The sequence below is a fragment of the Zeugodacus cucurbitae genome, chromosome 2, assembly GCF_028554725.1.
Source record: "Zeugodacus cucurbitae isolate PBARC_wt_2022May chromosome 2, idZeuCucr1.2, whole genome shotgun sequence".
Classification (NCBI taxonomy): domain Eukaryota; kingdom Metazoa; phylum Arthropoda; class Insecta; order Diptera; family Tephritidae; genus Zeugodacus; species Zeugodacus cucurbitae.
This window is the reverse complement of record NC_071667.1, coordinates 79,975,255-79,996,449: the sequence shown is the minus strand read 5'-3', so window position 1 is coordinate 79,996,449 and position 21,195 is coordinate 79,975,255. Positions and strand designations below refer to the sequence as shown.

General features: G+C 32.4%; 1 protein-coding gene across 4 annotated transcripts in view; it reads left to right on the top strand.

The window, feature by feature from the left end:
- Positions 1–11,316, top strand: part of LOC105220698 (cation-independent mannose-6-phosphate receptor) — a 114,314-nt gene extending 102,998 nt beyond the window's left edge. For all 4 annotated transcript variants that reach the window (XM_011197146.3, XM_054229817.1, XM_054229831.1 and 1 more), the window contains 3 exons: positions 9,213–9,426; positions 9,579–9,709; positions 10,108–11,316. In XM_011197146.3, coding sequence (XP_011195448.2) covers positions 9,213–9,426; positions 9,579–9,709; positions 10,108–10,188 — 426 coding nt within the window. In that variant the 3' untranslated portion in view covers positions 10,189–11,316. The remainder of the gene's footprint in view (positions 1–9,212; positions 9,427–9,578; positions 9,710–10,107) is intronic.
- The last annotated feature ends 9,879 nt before the right edge of the window (positions 11,317–21,195 follow it).

Below are 21,195 nucleotides of genomic sequence, written 5' to 3'. Positions count from 1 at the left end.
CATCTATTTAAGAAAAAACCGAATATCAAGGAAAATACATATTGCCATAGTATTGCCTAAGCTGAAAATATTTATTTAAATAAACAGATATATATATATACACACAATTTAAATTTCTCGCCTAAATCGTACTCGACTTTAATACTGAATTTTGTGCCTTTTGTGCCGCACCCACATACTACCACTTAAAGCTTCTTCATGGCATGTATTTCCTACGACCATTCAATTGCAGTCTCACACTCGCCTACCCTACCCATAGCACAGACACACACATCCACACACTGGCAATCCATATAATAACACCTGGCCGGCAGCATCATAATGGAACTGCACTTTTTGCTAAAATGCTTTTGCGTGCTTGTTTTTTGTCTTGGCTGAAAGACGCTCCGACCAAACAGCAGCTTTCAAGTGTACACCTGCGCACATATAGTTGTATGGGTGTGTGTGTAATGCCAAGCAAGTGAGCAACATTAAAGGTTCTTGCCTTTTTGCTGTTCTCCATGTGCACGTGTGTTGTAAGTGTAAGTTTGATTACAGCGGCGTCTCGTAGCATACTAAGCACACACATGTCTTCATGTATATATATACTTATTTTGTTGTTTTTGTTGTTCATATGCTCATGTGTTAGGCGAGGTGTGTATGACTAGATGGGCGTCGCAATTTGTGCCATCGGTAATTTGAAAGGCGTTCAAGCTGTTGGTTGCGCTTTTATTTTGTTGTTGCCAAAGCACACAAACACACACACAGCTGGAAGGCGTTCTATGAAGGCACACATACATACATATCTACTTTTGAATACACTCGAGTGTGCACTCATAGCGTGTTGCAAGTTCTTCCGCAAAACACACACACACACACACACATACAATCACTGGCTGATGTGGCTGGAGGAAAAAACCATGTGGACCGCTATACAATTACACGCTCATAGAAATAAATGAAAGCAAAACAAAAGCTTCAACTTGCCAGCACTTAGGCAGCAAGCATTAAAGAGTTTCGTGCAATTTGTGTTTAGCAAATTTTTCCTGGCGAAATTTTTTTTATATTCTATAATGAAAGGCGCTGCGCTGCGTTGGCGGCAAGGCAAAATGCATTTGCGTTACGTATACGACCCTGTGCACACACACAGCCGACGGTTTTGAGCTGAAGTGCACTTGTGTTGGCTGCATTGCCGTGCTGAATGAGGAGAAAAAAAATTAAAAAAAAACCAGCGATTGCTAAGTGTAAAAAAATGTTGCAACTCATTCAATGCAAGTTCTTTTCAACAACAACAAAAAAAACAAAAACAAAAAAATAAAAAAATGAACGAAAAAATCGCACTTAAGCATAAAGCGACGTTTAAGCAAGTTAATTAAACAAAAGTTTCTTTTAATTAGTGTCCTTAAGGTGGAGCGGCAACAAATTTGTTGTGCGGCTTGCATTTGCAATTTTGTAATTTTATTTTATTTGCTCTTTTGCTGTTCTCCTTTGCCCTCCAAGACACCTTCGTCTGCTTTGGAGGTGTTTACCGAGTGCCTGCAAATGAAATAAGTGTACAGTATAGTTCATGTCTGTGTTTGCTTTCAACTGTTTCCTGTGCGCTGCTGCTGCAGGCGTGCAAAATCGTTTATGCTTGCAGCTGTCTGGCTTAGCTGACATGAAAGCGGCGTTGTGTTGCTTTTACCCTCTTTTTAATCACTAGGCAGCCGCAGCTTGAGATGTGTTTTTATTTTTCATGTCAGAGCTACAAAATTTTCGTTTTATAATCTCTGTTGTGGTGAATTTTGGCTGCTGTGCTCTTAATGCAATTTGTTATTTTTTTTCTTCTCAGTGCTGCAACTTTTTGAATTGGCCTGCATTTTTAGCTAGTGTTTTGGCGCTGTACTGATGTGTGTTTGTGCAATTCCTTCATTTTAATTAGCAATGCAGTTGTGTTTATGTGGGTAACCACAATTATATCCGCTGGAATTTGTATAAATTTTAATAATTTAATAATTTGTTTTCGTTGCAATGTTGTTGGTAAAGTGATACTTGTTTAACATGAAATTATATGCTTTCATATTTAAACTTGCTCAAATTTGTAATAAATTTTGTGAATTTTAATACTTATTATTAACTTTTAATAATTATTTGGAAATTTTTTGTTCTACAAATATTAAATTTTCTGGATTTTATTGCTATATTTTATGTGTTTGTTGCTATTGTTATAATGAAATGTTCCGGTTATATATTCAAATTGCTAATTTTGTGCATTATTTGATATTTTCAGATTTTAATTATTGTTTATAAATATTTAAAATATATCAAATCAAAGTATACTAAACACCACATTTCTCAATGGATCAATTGAATTCAATTCAATGGATCTTTATATAAAAAATAATATTTACTTCAGTAGAAAATTACTGAAATTTTTGCTTAATTGAAATAGATACTCAATAAAATTGTTAAAATTCAGTAGCAACTTAATTGTAGGCAAGATTGCTTACAATATTATAGAATTTTCAAAAAATTGTTGCCTACTATTAGGCGCAATACTGAATTATTTTCAAATGATTCGTGAGTTATCTAAGTCTTACCCCAAACAACTGCTAATACAAGCTTCAAGTTTAATAAATTGATTTTTAATGAAATTTTTTTCAAAATTTTCAAATTCTTTTTCGAAAAATATTTTCTAAAAATTTAATTTTTTTATTTTCAAAAATAAATTCACATACATATATAACTGAAACTTATAAAATAAAAGTCAAAGCGTAGTAAACAACTTATTTTTGATGAATTATTATGCAAACTAATCGGAAAATAATAGAAATAAAAATTAACTAATATAAAATAAAAATTTAAAACAATAAACTGAGAAAATAACTCAAAAATTATAAAAACAAAATTTCAAAAAGTAAAAAAAAAAAATTATAAAAAATTTTATTTATAAAAAAAAATACCAGAATTTTATGCCGTTTCTTTACTTTTAAAATTCCTAAATATGCTTATTATTTTTAAAATTATTTTATTTCCAGAAATCTCTAAATCACTGATTATTATTTTATTTTAATTTCTATAAATTAACGATATTAAAATTACATGGAAATGCATTTCCATGGAATAATGGCAAACAATTGCAGTGCTATGGTGCACAACATATAGCCACCCATATGTGCAATTACTGACCTCTAACTCTCCTTCGTCTTCCCTCACAATTAACTAATTTGAATATTTAAATACATTTGTCGCACACACACACACCCACCTCTATGTCGACAATATTTTACACAGAATTGCAAACCTTATTGAATTAGTCCTTAATTACGAGCTTTATTAAGTAGAAATTCGAGTGAAATGCATTTGCGACAAGCACGTGATGTGTCTGCCTACAAGCATGTAGGAAGATTTTGTCACTCTCTTCCTACATGCTTGTGTAGAAGAAGACAAAAAAGTACGAATATACATATGTTTACATGCCTTGCATTACATTTCATTCGCATGTAAAGCAAATTTCCTGCCATTGCATGTTAATTTAATTCAATTTAGTTGAAAATTATATGTTGCCACAAGTGACTACATGTGTGGGTGTGTGTGTGTGAGCATTGCAAAACATATGTATTATAAGCATATACTATTTACATATATTTACTTATGTACCGTTATGCGCTACACATGTCATTGGCTTGGAAATGTCATTTGCTACATTTCCGGTACAACGGTACCAAACTATAGATGCAGCCACAAATATTAATGCACATACATACATACATTCACATAATGTGGCATGTTGCATATGCTGTTGGTGCTGCAGCATACTAATTTGCACTGCTTCTTATGTGTCTACAAGTGTATGTATATATGTATTTATGTATTACTGTTTTGTAGTTGTTGCGGCAAAAAAGTTGTCTGCTAGTTGTTGTAGCGCTTTTATAAGCTTTCTGCCGTCTGTCGCATGACTATAATTACACTAATCATAATAATTTTGCAATTTGTAATTACCACAGCATTGTTTGTTGCCTTGAATGCATCATTTGTTATGCGGCAACAATACTAGAAATGTACTCACACATATGCAAGTATGTAGTGTGTGTGTGTGGGGTCTCAAGTGTTGTTTAATGCTTCAATTTTTGTTTAAATACATATTATTTTATAGTCTCTGGTGTAATAAATATTGGTTTTTGTAGGAAGTAATTAGAATTTGTGATTTTTCTTTATCGGCGCCTTAAGGTAGGCAACAATTTTAGTTTATTTTATTTTGTATAAAAAGTCTATATTTAATTTAATTTTTTGATGTTCTTTCCACTTTTTCGGAAATAAAATGTAAAAATATTAAAAAATTTTAAAAATGATTTTTACAATCTTGAAATAATTTCTTTCAATTAAAAATTTATATGTTAAAGTTTTTTTGCAATAAAAAAAACGCAATAAAAAACGATTTTTTTGTTCACAATTCTGTTAAAACAGCTTAAGTCGACTTAGCCTAATTTACATGTTAATTAATTTAAAAAAAATCCAAGTATATTTTTGAGCTCTAATTGAACGCAGTTTGTAATTTCTGCCTCTTAAATATTTATAGCGACAAAAAAATTAAAAAAAGTTTCGAGTAAGTTGTTTGAAATAACATAATTGGCTCCAAATAACTTAAATCAATTTAAGCCTTTTAGCTATGTTGCAACATTTACATATTATATTTTAACATATATATTTCATTTCAAGCAGCTTATTGGCATATAAACACATATGCATCACTTGACTCTGTTAAGTCATAAACCACAAATGGTAGTTATAAGACGATTTGAAATGCTCATTATTGCGGCCATATGCAATACTCAGCAAACAAAATGCCGTTGCAAGTACAATATGAGTATACATATTTATATTGAGATAGTCGCCTCATGAATGTTGAGACAACAACAACAACAGATATAGCACTTGTCATATCTCCATTTGTCGGCGGTACTTTAGTGTGTGGTCATTTTGCTTGCTGCAATTCGGTTCATTCAATGCGGAAGGTGTTAAGCAAACCACAAAAAGCTATTGTGTGCGCAATCTATTGTCACTAACAATGCATACTCGGAAGGATTTTCAATATGCATGCAACAACAACAACAATAATGACGATGTGGTGCAAGTAGTAGTGTGTGCTGAGTGTCTCTTTAACTGTGAGTGTGTGGAATATAAGTGGATGCCATTAAAGTATGAGACAGTTTGCATTTAAATGCGATTTTTACGTTTATTATAGCATGCTTTCATGCTTTGCAATTAGAGATATATATATCAGTAATTTCCAAGTAAGAATATAATTATTTGTTTATAGAGTATTAAGAGTTAGGACGCGGCTCTTCATATCAAAAGGTAGAAAAGGCTAATTAAAAACATATTTTTTGGAACTAAGTCCGATTTATTCTCTCAAATATCAGCCAAAAATTTAAAAAATTAAAAAAAAATATTAGCGAAAAAAAATGTTATACCCGTCACCATTGTTATGCCGACACTTAACAATTTACGATCCATTTTAAGACGCTGCAGCACTAAAGTGATTTTAACTTCGCACATTTTAGTGGCAACCAAATGTATTTCGAAGTCATAAAGGTGTGTCACCACCTTTTATTACCCTAATTCAGTTTAAGCGCCTAAAAGTATGCAAGCATATGCATGGCAGTGTTGAAACGTGCATAATCTTTTTATGGACTACCAAAAAATCAAAAACAAACAAAAAAATGTTGCAGATTTTTTCACACTTTGTCAGGCGACAGCCGAAATGAACGCTTTGGCGCCTAAAAGTCGACTTCAATTGCACATATTTGAATGCATTGCCACGCACATTTGCTGTCAACTCAATATTGCTGAGAATCTTCGCGCGTGGGTGTTTTGATTGACGCAATCGCTAAAAAGCAGCGCAATAAATTTTATTAGCTTCGAACTTTATGCGTGCGGTAACAGACGCCAGTGCGTTGATGGCGAATGTTGGAGCACAAAAACAAAAATAAATTTATATGCAATGCGATTAAAGAGGAGCATGAAAAATTGCGCTAATAAAATGGCGCAGCGACTAACAGCGTGCGAGCGCGCAATTCGCAGCGATAAGAAGAAAAAAAGCAAAACACAAACAAAAAATAATAATAATAAATGTGTCACACATAAAAAGCTGCAAAAGTTGATTATTAATTTTATTCTTTCGCAATCGCTTTTGTATTATTTGTTATTTGTTTTTGTTTGTTTGTGTAATTGAATTTGCTTTTGCGCGCACTTAACCCGCTTCGATTTAAATTTCAATTTTACAATTTCAATTTCAATTTCGAGTTTCGAGTGTGCGCGCCAAGTGTTTGGCATTGTTATTGTGCATTACACTCCTGAAAGTATGCTAAAGTGGAACAAGTGGCGCATTTTTTTTTTGCTATAATTCCACCCTGTTGCGGTTGCATTGTTTGGCATTACATAAGTAAGCACTGTTGTTGTTGTTGTTGCTATTTGTTGTTGATTGGAATTACACTTATATGCAAAATATTCAAGTGCGCGTCCTTCAAAGCCTGCGGCAACGCCATACCATTGCATTCGCTTGTTGAGTTCAGGGTTAACTGTGTTTTGTGTTGCCTGTGTCCATAGTTCAACAATTGTTTTAATGAATTTCAATGCAACATTTTTTTTGTGGCATTTAATATTACTTTTGCTCTTAGTTAAGTAGAAAAATTTTAATTTCACAATTGAAATTGTTTAATTGCGGTATTTCATTAATATTAATTAAATTTGTATAGGAAAAGTTATGAGTGAAATGGGATTATGTTTTGTTTTTTTCTGGTGTGTAGTGTTCACGTGTATCCCAAACTATCGTATTTTGATTGAAACAGATTAAACATTTTTTTTTAAATGTAATAATAAAAACATATAAAATGTATTAATGATATTGCTTAATGTTGGAAATATGATTACTATGTTATCAGTTTAACGTTTTTTTAACAGATTCAGTAGGTAAAATATTAAATTATCGTCGATGCTCGCATGAATTTATTAAAATTTGTATAACTGATATTTCATTATTTTGTGAAAAACATTAAATGAAGATTTAATTTTAATTTTAATTATATTTATAATTCATTAAAATTATAATTAATAATAATTATAATTATAATTTAATTTTAATTATCATTTCAATTTCAATTTCAATTTCAATTTTAATTTTAATTTTAATTTTAATTTTAATTTTAATTTTAATTTTAATTTTAATTTTAATTTTAATTTTAATTTTAATTTTAATTTTAATTTTAATTTTAATTTTAATTTTAATTTTAATTTTAATTTTAATTTTAATTTTAATTTTAATTTTAATTTTAATTTTAATTTTAATTTTAATTTTAATTTTAATTTTAATTTTAATTTTAATTTTAATTTTAATTATAATTATAATTATAATTTTATTTTATTTATAAAATTAAATAAATTTTAATTTTAATTTTAATTTTAATTTTAATTTTAATTTTAATTTTAATTTTAATTTTAATTTTAATTTTAATTTTAATTTTAATTTTAATTTTAATTTTAATTTTAATTTTAATTTTAATTTTAATTTTAATTTTAATTTTAATTTTAATTTTAATTTTAATTTTAATTTTAATTTTAATTTTAATTTTAATTTTAATTTTAATTTTAATTTTAATTTTAATTTTAATTTTAATTTTAATTTTAATTTTAATTTTAATTTTAATTTTAATTTTAATTTTAATTTTAATTTTAATTTTAATTTTAATTTTAATTTTAATTTTAATTTTAATTTTAATTTTAATTTTAATTTTAATTTTAATTTTAATTTTAATTTTAATTTTAATTTTAATTTTAATTTTAATTTTAATTTTAGTTTTAATTTTAATTTTAATTTTAATTTTAATTTTAATTTTAATTTTAAAAAATAATTTTCAAAAATTGAATATTATTGCTTTTTTACTTTTACCTAATATTTCACCGCCACTTATTTGCAAATTAACTTAATTTGACGACTTCTCTTTGACAACCACTTTTCCATCAACTTACCTTTTTCTTTATTTCTTTATATTTACTTTACACTTGTCTCACTTTTTACTCTTTTCCCTTTTGATTTTATTTTCCCATCACCTTCTTTTATTGCGTCTATTTACCTTATTTTCCGTCAACTTTTAAGTAGTCTACCTGCAGGCGCGCACACTTATGCACACGCATATTTAAAGTGTATGCCACATAAAAATGGTTATTACTCAAGAAGAATTCCGGAAACTTTAGCGAGTGCGGTGGTGCAGTGAAGTGGCTGTGCAACTAATGTTGTCAAGACATTCAGCGTCGCGGCAACGGATGCGTATTCATTCATGCCATCTTGGGTTTTTGAGGCTGTCATGCACTTCTATGCTATACTACCGTTATGTGCAACTTGGTTTGCATTTTTTTACTTCTCCATTTTTCGTTTTTATTTCCCATTTTCTTTCAAGACATTATCACATTTTACTATCTGCACTGTCTCGTATTAGCTTTTTACAAGGTGGAAAATTGTCTAGTTTTCCTCCCTTAATTCCTTTTTGACGGCTCGTTTGTCTGTCTACGCAGGCGAGTTGGAGCGCCAGTTTCCTTGCGTGCTGTCTTCAATTCAGTTTCTATTTTTTCTATGCGAAGCAAGTGCAACTAGCAAGTGTCTCTACTACTCTTACAACAACAACAACAGCGCGAGATTTCTCCAGCGACTTGGCAGGCATTTACATTTATCCGCAGCAATTTGAAAATGGGTTTTTATTTAAGTTTACTGTTGCTGCCGCTTCGCTGACTGCCGCGTTGCCACATGGCTGGTGGCTGCCTCTGCACATCGGCGGTGGATAGTGTGGGCGGCGTTGGGGCGTCGGTGTGGCGCAAGTCACGCGCTGGAACATTAATGTTCACTTAAGCAAATTGCACACACAGCTACTTGCCACACTTACTTACTAACTGCCACATGCAACACACGCATGTGCTGCTTTGGTTGTGGCAAATCCTCATTGCCATGTAAGCTGGCAGCTGTACAAGCAACAACAACAGTAATAGCAAATAACGGCATTCACTAAGTGTGAATAAGCTTGTTAATTTTTGCTTGCAACAAAATAAGCACACACACACACATAGATATATTCATTTAGTTACTTGCAACACCAGCTTACTTTGCTAAATGGCAAAAAGTTTTTTATTTTAATTTTTTTTTAATATCCTCTAATTTTTAACCTCTCTCTCTCTTTCTTTCTTTTACTCTGTGCCTCTTGCAGGCGGGCAAGGAATGCAACTTGGTTGTGCATCAGCGCACGCCGGATATCTGCAAATTCCTCAGTCTGGCGATGCCACCACCAACGGCGCAAGATAGCAGCACCTCAACAACAACAACAACACCAGCTACAACAACAAGCAGCACGACCGCACCAGCAGGCGGCCCAGATAATGGCGGCGGCACACATCCTGCCGAGCAAACTGGCTCCATTGGAGGTAAATTAACTTTGTTGCATGCGGGCATACGTTTTTTAGTTGTTTTGCTTTTCTTATGTCGTTACTTGTAACTCTATTTTGCCACAGTAAATTTTACATTTTTTTAATTTTCCAATTTCTCAACTGTCTTTCTTCTGGGTCGCGCTCCACAGCTATATTGGCCGCCATATTATCGTTGACTTGCTTCGTCGCTTGCCTTGGTGTGTTCGCCTTTTCGCCGGAGCGCCGCAACAGCGTGCGACGCTTGTTTAGACGCACCACATCGGCGGTGCGCTATTCCAGGGTAAGTTTTGTAGGCAAGTATATTCGGTTTTGATTTTAAGATTTAAAGGCAAGTATATTTGGTTTAATTTTAATTCTAATTAATAATTTTTAACTATAATTTATTGATTTTGATATTGATATTGATATTGATATTGATATTGAGATTGAGATTGCTATTGATGTTGATATTGATATTGATATTGATATTGATATTGATATTGATATTGATATTGATATTGATATTGATATTGATATTGATATTGATATTGATATTGATATTGATATTGATATTGATATTGATATTGATATTGATATTGATATTGATATTGATATTGATATTGATATTGACTACAATTTTAATTATAATACCAACTAATTTCAATCAGCATCTAAAACAAATTTGTATCTATCCAACAGGTGCAGTCTAACGAGGAAGCCAACCTGTTGCTTGAGCCGAATGGCGAATTCACCGACAGCGATGACGAGCTTCTGCTCTAGAGCAACCCCAAAGCAGTACTTAAACACAACAAGGATTTCAGAAAACTCACTACAAAACAACGCGGACAAAGGCAGAAACAACTACTTTTAACAATAACAAAACTACAACAAATTATGTATTTTGAATTTGAATAGCTTAACAAAGTTAATGTATTGCGAATGTTGCAAGCTAAGTATGTGAAATATGCAACGCGAGCTTCTATTTGCCACATAAACCTCAAGTGATGAGATATAAGAGAGTAAGAGAAAGAAAAACTGAAGTAGAATGAAGGCAGCATAAACAAACACCAAAGAGGAAGAGAAATAAAAATTTAAAAGAAAATAATAAATATAAAAAAATAATTCTAAATTAGCGCGAAGGCAAATTTATTATTATATGGCCAAAATTTTTAAAAATTTTTTAAACAAAAAAAAAAAAATAATAATATATGTATAAATGTACGCGTGAAATGTTAAGAAATGGCGATCTCTTTTATGTATATATATGTACATTTAAACAAAGAAAAATTTGAATTGTAAACACGTAAGAAGGCATAAATACTACATATAACTTTATATGTATGTAGAAGTAGAATGAGAAGTTAGACATGAAGAGAGAAAGAAACTAAAAAAAACTATATTTTTTCAAAAATCCCAAACCAATTGCAATTGTATACCAATGCATTTTATTATAAGTATTTCGATAAAAAAAAGTATTTAAAAGACATAAACATAAATGTTGTAAGCGTTTTTGAGGCACACAAATGTATGTATGTATGCAGTGAAGGCAGCTGCTTCAAGTAATTTTTGAAATATTTGCGTTCTCCAATATACTACATAATTAAATATACCTACGAGCAGCTTTAATTGTGATTGCAACGCACACACATACATACATACAGACATACTTTGGCAGCTACAAGCAAGTGTGTTTGCCAACTTTTAGTCAAATTCTGTAATGCTTTAACCATTACTTGTGTTTATATATATATATATGTATTCCTACTTTCATTAATATTCACTATTCCTATTGAATAATAGTCAATATTTCTTGTATTTATTGGCATTATGTACTTAATTATAACTATTAATACAAATTAAGCGCTCATTTGAATGAAATATAAATAAAATTATGTGCAAATATATGAATGAGAGGTGCGTAATTACTGTTATTGGGACGAATGAGTATGTATAGGTGATGTTATATATCCAAAACCATATTAATATAGCTTGGATTTTAAACTCGCTTTTTGGGTGGAAGTTCTTAAAGCTTCAGAGAACACAAATAGAGACAAAAATTTTGTTATAAACTCACCTGCCACAAAATTGCCAGCCATAAACATATATGCGGTTATACACAATAATGAAATTTAAATGTACGCATACAGACTCACATGTAATCAGTATAGAATCTGTCTGCCACCGCGAAATTTTGCTGATTCAGTTTGTGGCGGCAAGCGATTTGAGTGACAATAAAATTACACAAAATTCTGTGCACGTACAGACTATGCCGATCATATTAGAGGCGCGAAGCTGCAGCCACGCATACTAACACAGGCATGTATACTAACGCAAAGAGGCGCACATTAACCCTATGCCTTGCGGCTGACGAACAATATATATATACATAAATACAAGCAGAAAAACAAAAACAACGCGAGTTAAACATGAGCCTACAGTCTAGCAAGCAACAGCAGCATTGGGGGCAAAATTTGTAGCATACTTTTGTGCGTCGTCACTGCATCAAGTGTGCCAAAGCTAAGAAATTAATTAAACGAATTTTTTGGATTGCATATACATATAGGTACATATGGATGATGCAAAAAAGGTATTTATACATCAACAACAAAAACAACAACAATGTATTGGAAACGAAGTAGCTGTTTCATATATGGTAAGGGTTGTTGAGTAATGTATATTATTTGAGATTTTCTGGCGACGATATTTAGGCACACATATGTATGTGTGTATGTATATACTATCGAAGTAAAATTAGCATCAAAATTATATACCCAAGTAAGTAATTAAGCAGAAATTTCCGAACGATTTGCGCTGAGCTGCAATTAAGTCAATGTAGTGTGATTTCATTTTATTTATGTGCAGACTTGGGTCTACAATGTATGTGAAAAATATATTTTCAATAAATTTGTTTAATATCATAATTATTTATAATAAAACGTAAAGAACAAAAAACAATTAAAAATCTTGAAAATCATATTTTTTTTTAATTTTTCAAAGAAAAACTTAATTTCCTAGAATTAAAACCACATCTGAGGATCTTTTTGGCAGTCTTAAGTTAAGCAATAACTATCTTCTGCAATACCACTTCATTGCAAGCCCTTTCGCATCTTTTTCAACCAAAAACCGAAAACCACCTGAGCACTTTGTGTCTGCCCGCACTCAGTCTCGCCGCTTTATCATGGATCGGTTGGTATGGAATTAAATTCATTAGCAACATCAAATTACAACAGCATGTAGGTGATTACGACGAGACTTTTTTTTCGCAAATACCACATTTAAGTATGCATATGTACCGTTACCTACAGTGAGCATAAATTCAAGCGAACGCTCACGCTCACCTGAAAAGCTTTTGCGGTTTACTTTGTAGGTGAGATTTCGCTGGATGAGTTCTATATTCTCCTGGTGTTTTTGTGTTCTCTTTCGCCAAAAGCCTTTTGTGTGAATAAATGCTATTTCGTTAATGCGACACACAAATACATACATACATATATATATATACACATATACAGGTGTGGGTTAATATGTGTGTTTGTGGCGCGGCGCAGTAGCACTTAAAGCTGTACTAGCATACTATTGTGCTTATTTGCTCATAAGTAGTAAGTTAATGATGCAAATATACTCATCTACGTACAACTACATACAAACATACGTCTCTGTTGTGCCTATATGTCGTTGCAAGTTGTTTGCTTAAGGCGCATACTTTCTTTAGCATAATTTTGTTTATGAAGTGTAGCTGAAATTGAGTTGAGCCTCATTAACGTGAATATTAGTGAGTTCCAAGAATTTTGGTTGCTGTGTTTGTCGTAAAAATATTTTGTAAGCAAAGCATAACCCAGCAACATACGAGGGCGGTGCAATAAAAATTTAGTCAACAAAAGAAAACCAAGCACAACCCATTGTCTCAGGTGTGTTCAAAAACTAACAGGAATTTTCGTTTCTTGAAAAAAATAATTTATTTATTCGTCTACATTAATGTTGTCGCCTTGGAAATAGTTCCCATTCAATATTGTGTATTTATGCCAGCGCTACTTCTAATCGTCGAAACACTTTCCCAACTCTTTTTTGGTGATAGCCTTTGGCTCTTTCAGTAAGAATGCTTGCAAAACGACGACCCGATAAGGTTCTCTTTATTTTTGGAAATAACAAAAAGTCAACTGGAGCAATGCCTGGCGAATATGGGGAGTGGGGTATCGAGACAGTATTGTGTTTGGTCAAGAATTCCCGAAGAAGCAATGAAGGTGAAGCTTTAACAAACGAAAATCGCCGAAACATGTTGACAATTGGACTTTTCCAGAGATACAATTGCATCCGGAGATAGACGACTGAAGTTGAGCATAATTGTTTGTACTACTTCAAATAGATGGGTCGTGTATTCTTCGTTAACTTGGATTCTCCTTCATCGGTTGACAGGAAAATAACAACACTATGGACTATATAAGCCATAGAATTGCTTGCGGATCAGTTGTATACTCCGGATCTGGCTTTCAATAAACTTTTGTTTGTTTTAAGACCATATCATCTTTACAGAATAAGCTTTATAAGGGAATTTGGCAACAGTGGACAGAAAATCGCCGAGATTAAAATCTAGATTAAGATAAAAGACAAATTGTACAAAAAAAATGGTAACGAAAAGTTGTAAGACAGCTCTTGATATTTGGTATTTCGTAAAATTATAACAAAATATAAGAAAATTTATAATATATTTTTATGGATATTTTTTATAGAATATTTTACTGTTGTGTATAAGGTTAGTGCCAGCTATGTTTTTAAAAGCAAAAATATATATTTTAAATTTCCAATAATCCACAAAAAGATTTGAGTTATTCACATATGTATTCGAACATTTAAATATGTCTGACTACATTTTTGAAATATAGGCCCCTGCTACATACAGTTTCCTATAGAAATTGCGTACTTTGCAATTTAATGTTTAAAAGGTTTACAAAATCCCATATAAAAGTAGTTGAGAAACACGAGCAATTTATATAATTGATAACAAAAACACACACACACCTAGCTAACCGTTAAAATATTGCGTAAATATCGAAAGCAAACAGCTTTGATAAAAAGTTTAAACAATATTGCTAAAAACTGCTGCTAATGCACAAATTCAAAGCAATTACAAAAAAATCAACTTTTTTCTCGCATGCAATATTTTTTTTTGCTGCTTTACCTGGTAAGTGTAAACATTTTTCGGATTTTCATGCAAATATTTCTTTACACAATGAAGCTTTTCAATTTAGCACTTTTTTCTAACATAATAGCGATGGTTAAACTTGCAACGTGCAACTTTTTTGGTTTTAGGTGAAATGTGACTAAGTAGGATTTTGTGAATTTTGAAAAAATTAGTTTTTTTTTTGAAATTGTTCACATAGAAAATTTAATTATTTTCATAAAATTCATAGACACTTTAGCATTTGTAATTATTTTTACTTCCTTCATATCTTGTTTAAAAATTGCATGAGATAAATTATTGGAAATTTCACTACAAATCAATATTAGTTTGAGTAGAGTTAGGTCATTTTTACTAAGAGCACTGTTGCCTACGCAAATATTTGCAAATAGTTTTCAGACACATACAAACATAGGTATAGAATTCGAGTATAAAAGCTACTTCAGCAGGCTTTGCGTATGTAGGTATCTATATATATTTCTCGAAATATGTATGTATGCACATAACGACGCATAGCAACACAAAGCAACCCAAAAACACCACGGAGCGGAATTACTACTTTCTTGAGGTAATTCTTCAACTTTAAAAGGAATTCGACAGCTGCCCCGCACATCACTCCCTTTTGCCGTGTACGGCACTTGTTCTTTTCTATTACAAGTTCTGTTATGTATGTACGTTTCGTTGTTTTGCGGTTTCTTTAGTTTGGGAAGTTTTCCATGAGGTTTACAACGCATACTACTGCTTGGTACATGCTGCTTGATTTGGACTCTCTAATTTTGACACTCGCCCTCAAAGGGTCTCACATTGCATTCTAATCTTCGTTTGCTTTGTTTGTTTAGGTTACTACTATATTCACACTCCCACATACACACACATATATACAATTACAAAGCAAATATCTATTGGTTTGTGCAAATGGCAGTGCTTTTATTTTCTCACTGTGGGTGTAGCACTTCGGTTTGTTTGGCTAACTTGGCTTTGTTGGAGTTGAAAAGTGGTTTCATAGCCACAAGAATTCAATATAAGTTTGCACTGGACTACTATTTTGCATATTTTTCTAAAGGATAAATACAAAGCATATGATCGAATGTGTGTAAATATGGTGAAGAAAAATTTAAAATAGAAACAGTTATAGCCTTATGTGTGCCACTTCGTAGCTTTTGTTATGCAAAATTGTTGCAGTGAAACTTTTTTAGAAATATATCTTAATATTTCTTGCCAATTTATTAATAAAACAATATTTTCCGAAGTTAAATGTTTCCCTCTACTGTCTGATGAGCATTCATGAGCTTTTAGGACAAGCAGACGTGATCTAAGAGTAACAATCTAGATCCGTGATATTAAAATATTATCAATTAAAAATATTTCGGAAAGAAAGAATTTTTGGTGATATTCCAAAGAGCTTAACTCAGCTGGTCACCCTGCAGTTCAGAAGTAACTTTGAAAGACCTGCAAATGATGTTTTCTAGAAAGTCATATTCTTTTATTATCATCAGACCTCTTAAGTGATCTGAAGTTTCCTTTAAACATCAGGTAAAGGGTTTTTTCAAAAGGGACTTCAAACGACGCCATATTTTTTCCCGCTCTTCTGATATTTCTCATGACATTTCAGTAAGGTTTGCCATTTCTTCATGGAAAGATATGCCATCCAACAACGAGCCGAAATTATGAAAATTTACTTCCGAAATTCGGAGTCAGTGGCCTCAACTTTAAGAGAGCTAAGTCCTACGAAGCGATGGGGCTACGTAGCTTCGTCAATATGCAAAATATGCTTTATTGATCAGGCAGCAAACCATACGTATTCCATGAGTCACCATTACATTCCGAAAAAATTATGGTTTGGTGCGGTTTATGGGCCGTAATGATCTAGACCGACAGGTTACACTGAATGGCAATCGGTACAGCTCAATGATCACCGAATATTTTTCGACCGAATTAGATGATATGGACTTGGACAATATGTGGTTCCAACAGAACGACGCCACAAGTCATACAGAGAACGTTACAATCGATTTATTGAAAACCAAGTTTGGTTAAAGTGTTATCTCATGAAATGGCCCAGTCAATCGTGCGATTTGACGCCGTTAGACTATTTCCTGTGAGGCTACGTCAAGTCTATGGTATTTGCCAATAAGCCAACGACGACTGATGAACTCTGTACGAATATCTAACGTGAAATTCCAGCAGTATTGGCCGATTTATGCTTGAAAATCGTCGAAAATTGGGTTCAGCGTCGGGACCTCTGTTATTATTTATATATATTGGTAAAGACAAGTTGTGTAAGTGCTCAACAGATGGCGCTGTGCTCAACTGAATTTTTATTTTAATCTCAAACTTTGATTTAAGGACATCAAGAAACCCATAATGGTTAAAGAAACCTATAATATTGAGACTATGGGAAAAGTGAGCTTAAAGATTCTCTAATTTTCTTACCAAAATAACCTCCTGAATGTTGAGGTTATGGTAATCATTACTTTTTTCCTTCGAAATTGTACTAAAGAAGGTCCATAACATATTATTTTGTACGAAAATGTATTACATCTCATTTCCAAGTGCTCAAATAACTAAAAAAAAATATGTTCCTTCACCCGGTAAGAATTTTATTTGTAATACCATATAGAAAACCAGCCATATATGTATTTATAAACTAAGTACATATGTATATTCGTGTGGTTTCCACTAGATTGTGTGATTTCTTTGCATACAACAAGGCGCCGCAAAGCAATCTACTGCAGTCTACACCACACAGCATACTGCTGTTGGCAAACATTTGATTGTTCTGCGAATTTTCAATTCCGCCAATGCAAATATACGCCACAAATATTTACTGCAGACATATGTAACTGTGTATATACTCGAGAGTTTGTGTAAGGGAATTTATTTGGAAATATAAATAAAAGAAACGCAAGCAAATATATGGCACATCAATGCAAATACAATGCATTTATTATATAAATGTATATATATAAGTGTGTGTGTGTGCGTGTTTAAAGCCGCCTGTGGATGCTCGTCGAGATGCTTAATAAATATAGATTTGTTTATACAGATATTTATATATGTATATTCATATGTGCAACATGCAACATTTTCATGCAACGAGATTATTGCTGTTGCGTTGCCGTCGGCGATTGGATTTATTTATTGCTTTTCTTTTAAAGCAAATCCTTAGCGAAGTGAAGGAATTGTTGCGCGTTCGAATGTGTTGTATACAACAACAACAACAAGTGCAATACATCTGTCTATATATATATAAAAACAAAGATAATTATCCTTTAATCATTTGCACATTTTCCTGTTTAAACGCATGCCACTGCAAGCAGCACTCGCTTGCAGATCATTAAATTGCAAGCCGCTTAATCGGTGAGCTGCTCGAAAAGCACGCTTAAGAAAACAACTCCATAATGCAACGAGTAAATGCAACGAGTAAATGCGAACTGCAGCGCGAGTTGTGCTTTTAAGCTTGCAAGCGCTACATATGCGCTACAACTTCATCCATAAACTTCGCATCGGCAATTTCATTTCGCGCCGTAAGCGAAGTTGTTGCTTTTGCGCCTTTTGATCGTGGCAGCAGCCAATCAATATGCTTGACTAAACCGAACTTTTCAAATCGAAAATCTCCACTAATTTTCAAAGTTTACTTTTCCGCACGCTTACGGAGTCGCACCAATACGATTTTTAATTCGTTGAAATTGAATTTCTTGCACAAATATTGATTCAAACTTTTCATTACATTCGACTGCGCACAGTGCCACTCACTCCACCAGTTGGCAGTCACACACATTCCTCTCTCTCTCTAGAATGTAGTTATGTATACGAGTACTTGCTTGGAATTGCACAAAGTTTTGCCGCTTTACTTTGCTGTGCACTTGATTTGCTTTTTTTATTTCGCTCGCTCTTTCTCTTTCTTTCTCGCTCACATTTGGTCCTAACCAGTCTGACCATTTGTAGGTTTTCTAATTTTTATGCTGGCTCAAGTTTGCCGTTAACTTTTGCAACAGCTACTTTAGTTGTTTGCGCTTCCTGACTCGACTTAACTAACGAGCGTGTTTGCGTTTGCACGCGTGAGTGAGTGAGCGTGTAATGCATGTATGTATGTAAATATATATGTATGTAGATGCATGGCCCAAGGAGAAATGATATTTGAAAATTTATATTTTTAGAATTTTTTCATACGAAAATGTGGGAGTGCCAGGCAAAATATTGCTGATATTAATAAATCCAAAATATAAATATGAAATAGTAGATTTAATCGTTGCCTACACTTAGGATTACTATCGAATTTAAAAGCTCATATTAGCCAAGTCTCACACCAGCTATTTACAAAGCAACAGATTTAAGTGTTGCCTACATTTGGGATTACTCTTGAATTACAAAGCTCATTAATCTCGCACCAGTTAGTTCCGAGGCAACAGTTTTAAGTATTGCCTACATTTGGGATTACTCTTAAATTATAAAGTTCGTATATCAGCTAGTTACTGAGCGTTGCCTACATTTAGGATTACTCTTGTTTGACAAAATTTGTATTATACAAGTCTTGAATCAGACCATGTTTACATTTCGTTAGCCCAGAAGCCAAGATGTCTCTCTAGGAAAATAATTTTCTAAAAAAATAAGGGATTTAATAAATAAAAAGTGAGTAAGAGCTTCTCTACAGGGCTCTCCTACATTCAAACATTACCGAAGTATATAGTCTCACAATTGTAAAGTAGTCAATGTGTGACTGGTCTTGCATTTGCAATGTTGCAAAGAAAAGGAGTAACTGAATTCTACACATACATACATACATACATACATATATGTATGTCTAAGAACGCTTTGTATTCTTGCGGGCGGGTGTTTGTATTTGTTTATGCGCGCTGCAGCAGCAATACAGTCTAGAGTTTCAGTTTTGTTTTTGTTTACATAGCCGTATTTATCTTAAATCTTGGCAGCTTAATCTTGAGCTTGTTGACTTTCTTTGCTTTATCTCTCTTTTGCGCTACCAATCTCTTATTTGGTTTTTTTCTCTGTTTCTGTTTCTTCATTTCAATTCAATTCTCTCTTGATTTTTTGTTTAACGAGTTGCTGAACTTAATTCTTTATTTCCTATTTCCTGTGTTTATTGCCAATTGATTTTTCATCAGGTCTGCGTGAATTCACTTTCCAATTGGTGTGTGTGTGTGTGGTGGTTCGTAGCGCAAGCAAATGAAGAATAATTTAAAACTTTACTTTGTGATTTCGATGGGAGGTTTGTTGATTTCAATTTCAAATTGCGGAAATAAATAAATCAAAAGTTTGTGTGATTTCTTCATTAGGCGAAAGTCGGCAAGAAGTTACCTTATTTAAGTTTGTGTATATATATGTTTATGGGAAAGCCTTGAGAGTGACTGCGGAATACATACCTGTAAGAGAAGAAAGCGAAAAAGTTTTTTGGTAAAATTTTAAATTTAAAACATGTTTATAAGTTTGCAAAAAATTTGCAAAAAATCTTTAAAATTTCAAATTAAAAATTATATATAAAGTAATGACATTTTAAGAGGTTGATATGATATATGTATATCTCGATTTGTTAGGTCTAAGTCAGAGTGGCAGCTGGAAGCGATAAGAAGCTTATAGCGGTAACAGTTTAAGCGATGAGTGTTGCTATTGGATGGCAGGGAAAAGACTTGAAAAAGGTAAATAACAAGACTAACAATAACAAAGAGTGTTCAAGCGAGAAATCGCTTCACAAACCCGCTTTGTCGCTTTGCCCTCTCAAAGTCGCTAAAAGTCGCTTTGGAGCTCGCAATCACTCTGACAGCTTTGAGTGATTTACAGAAGCAAACACAAGCCGCGATTTATAGCTAGTTCACCGTTGTTGTTTTGTGGAATGTATTCTGAATTTCAGTCCAGTCAAAACAACTCCGTTCTGTGTTGGAACTCGCATAAATTCCAAAATATTTTCCTCACTCAAAGAAACTGCTAAAACACTCTCTGCATTCATAAAGACAGTATTGACTTAAGGGAGTAATTATGAATTGGGAGAACGCTGCTGTCAAGTTTGTTTAGGCAAAAATTGAAAAAAAAAAAATTGTTTGGAGACTACCTTACAATTCTGCTGAAGTAACAACAACAAAGACTTGGTACTCAAATTTTTAGTTTACAATGCTCAATGTGGAATTTGTGGGACATTTCGTTTTTATTTCGTAAATATGATCGCTGTGGGTATAGAAATTAACTATTTAAATTATTTTCCTGTGTGTTCGCTTTTATTATTTTCTTATTATTTATTGTATGGTATGAGAAAACAAAAATTAAATTCATCAAATCAATTATAATAAAGTATGAGTTTATCTGAAATAAAGCTTTATTATAGAAAATATTACTTCATGTTGATTACTAAGCGCGAGTATAAGTGAATCAACAACCGGAAATACCAGTTAGTCACCATCAAACAATTAAGCTCCTTATCAGCAAAATTTCAATTATTCAATCAACCATTCATGTCATTGACGTACTATTTTGCATTCAATCTGCAAAAAATAATGAAATATTTTATATGTAAGTGATAAGAAAGCCACAAAATCTCATGCTTCTAAAACACAAAAATTAAAAACACATTATTTGAAGAATTTAAATAAAAATAAAGCCAAAAT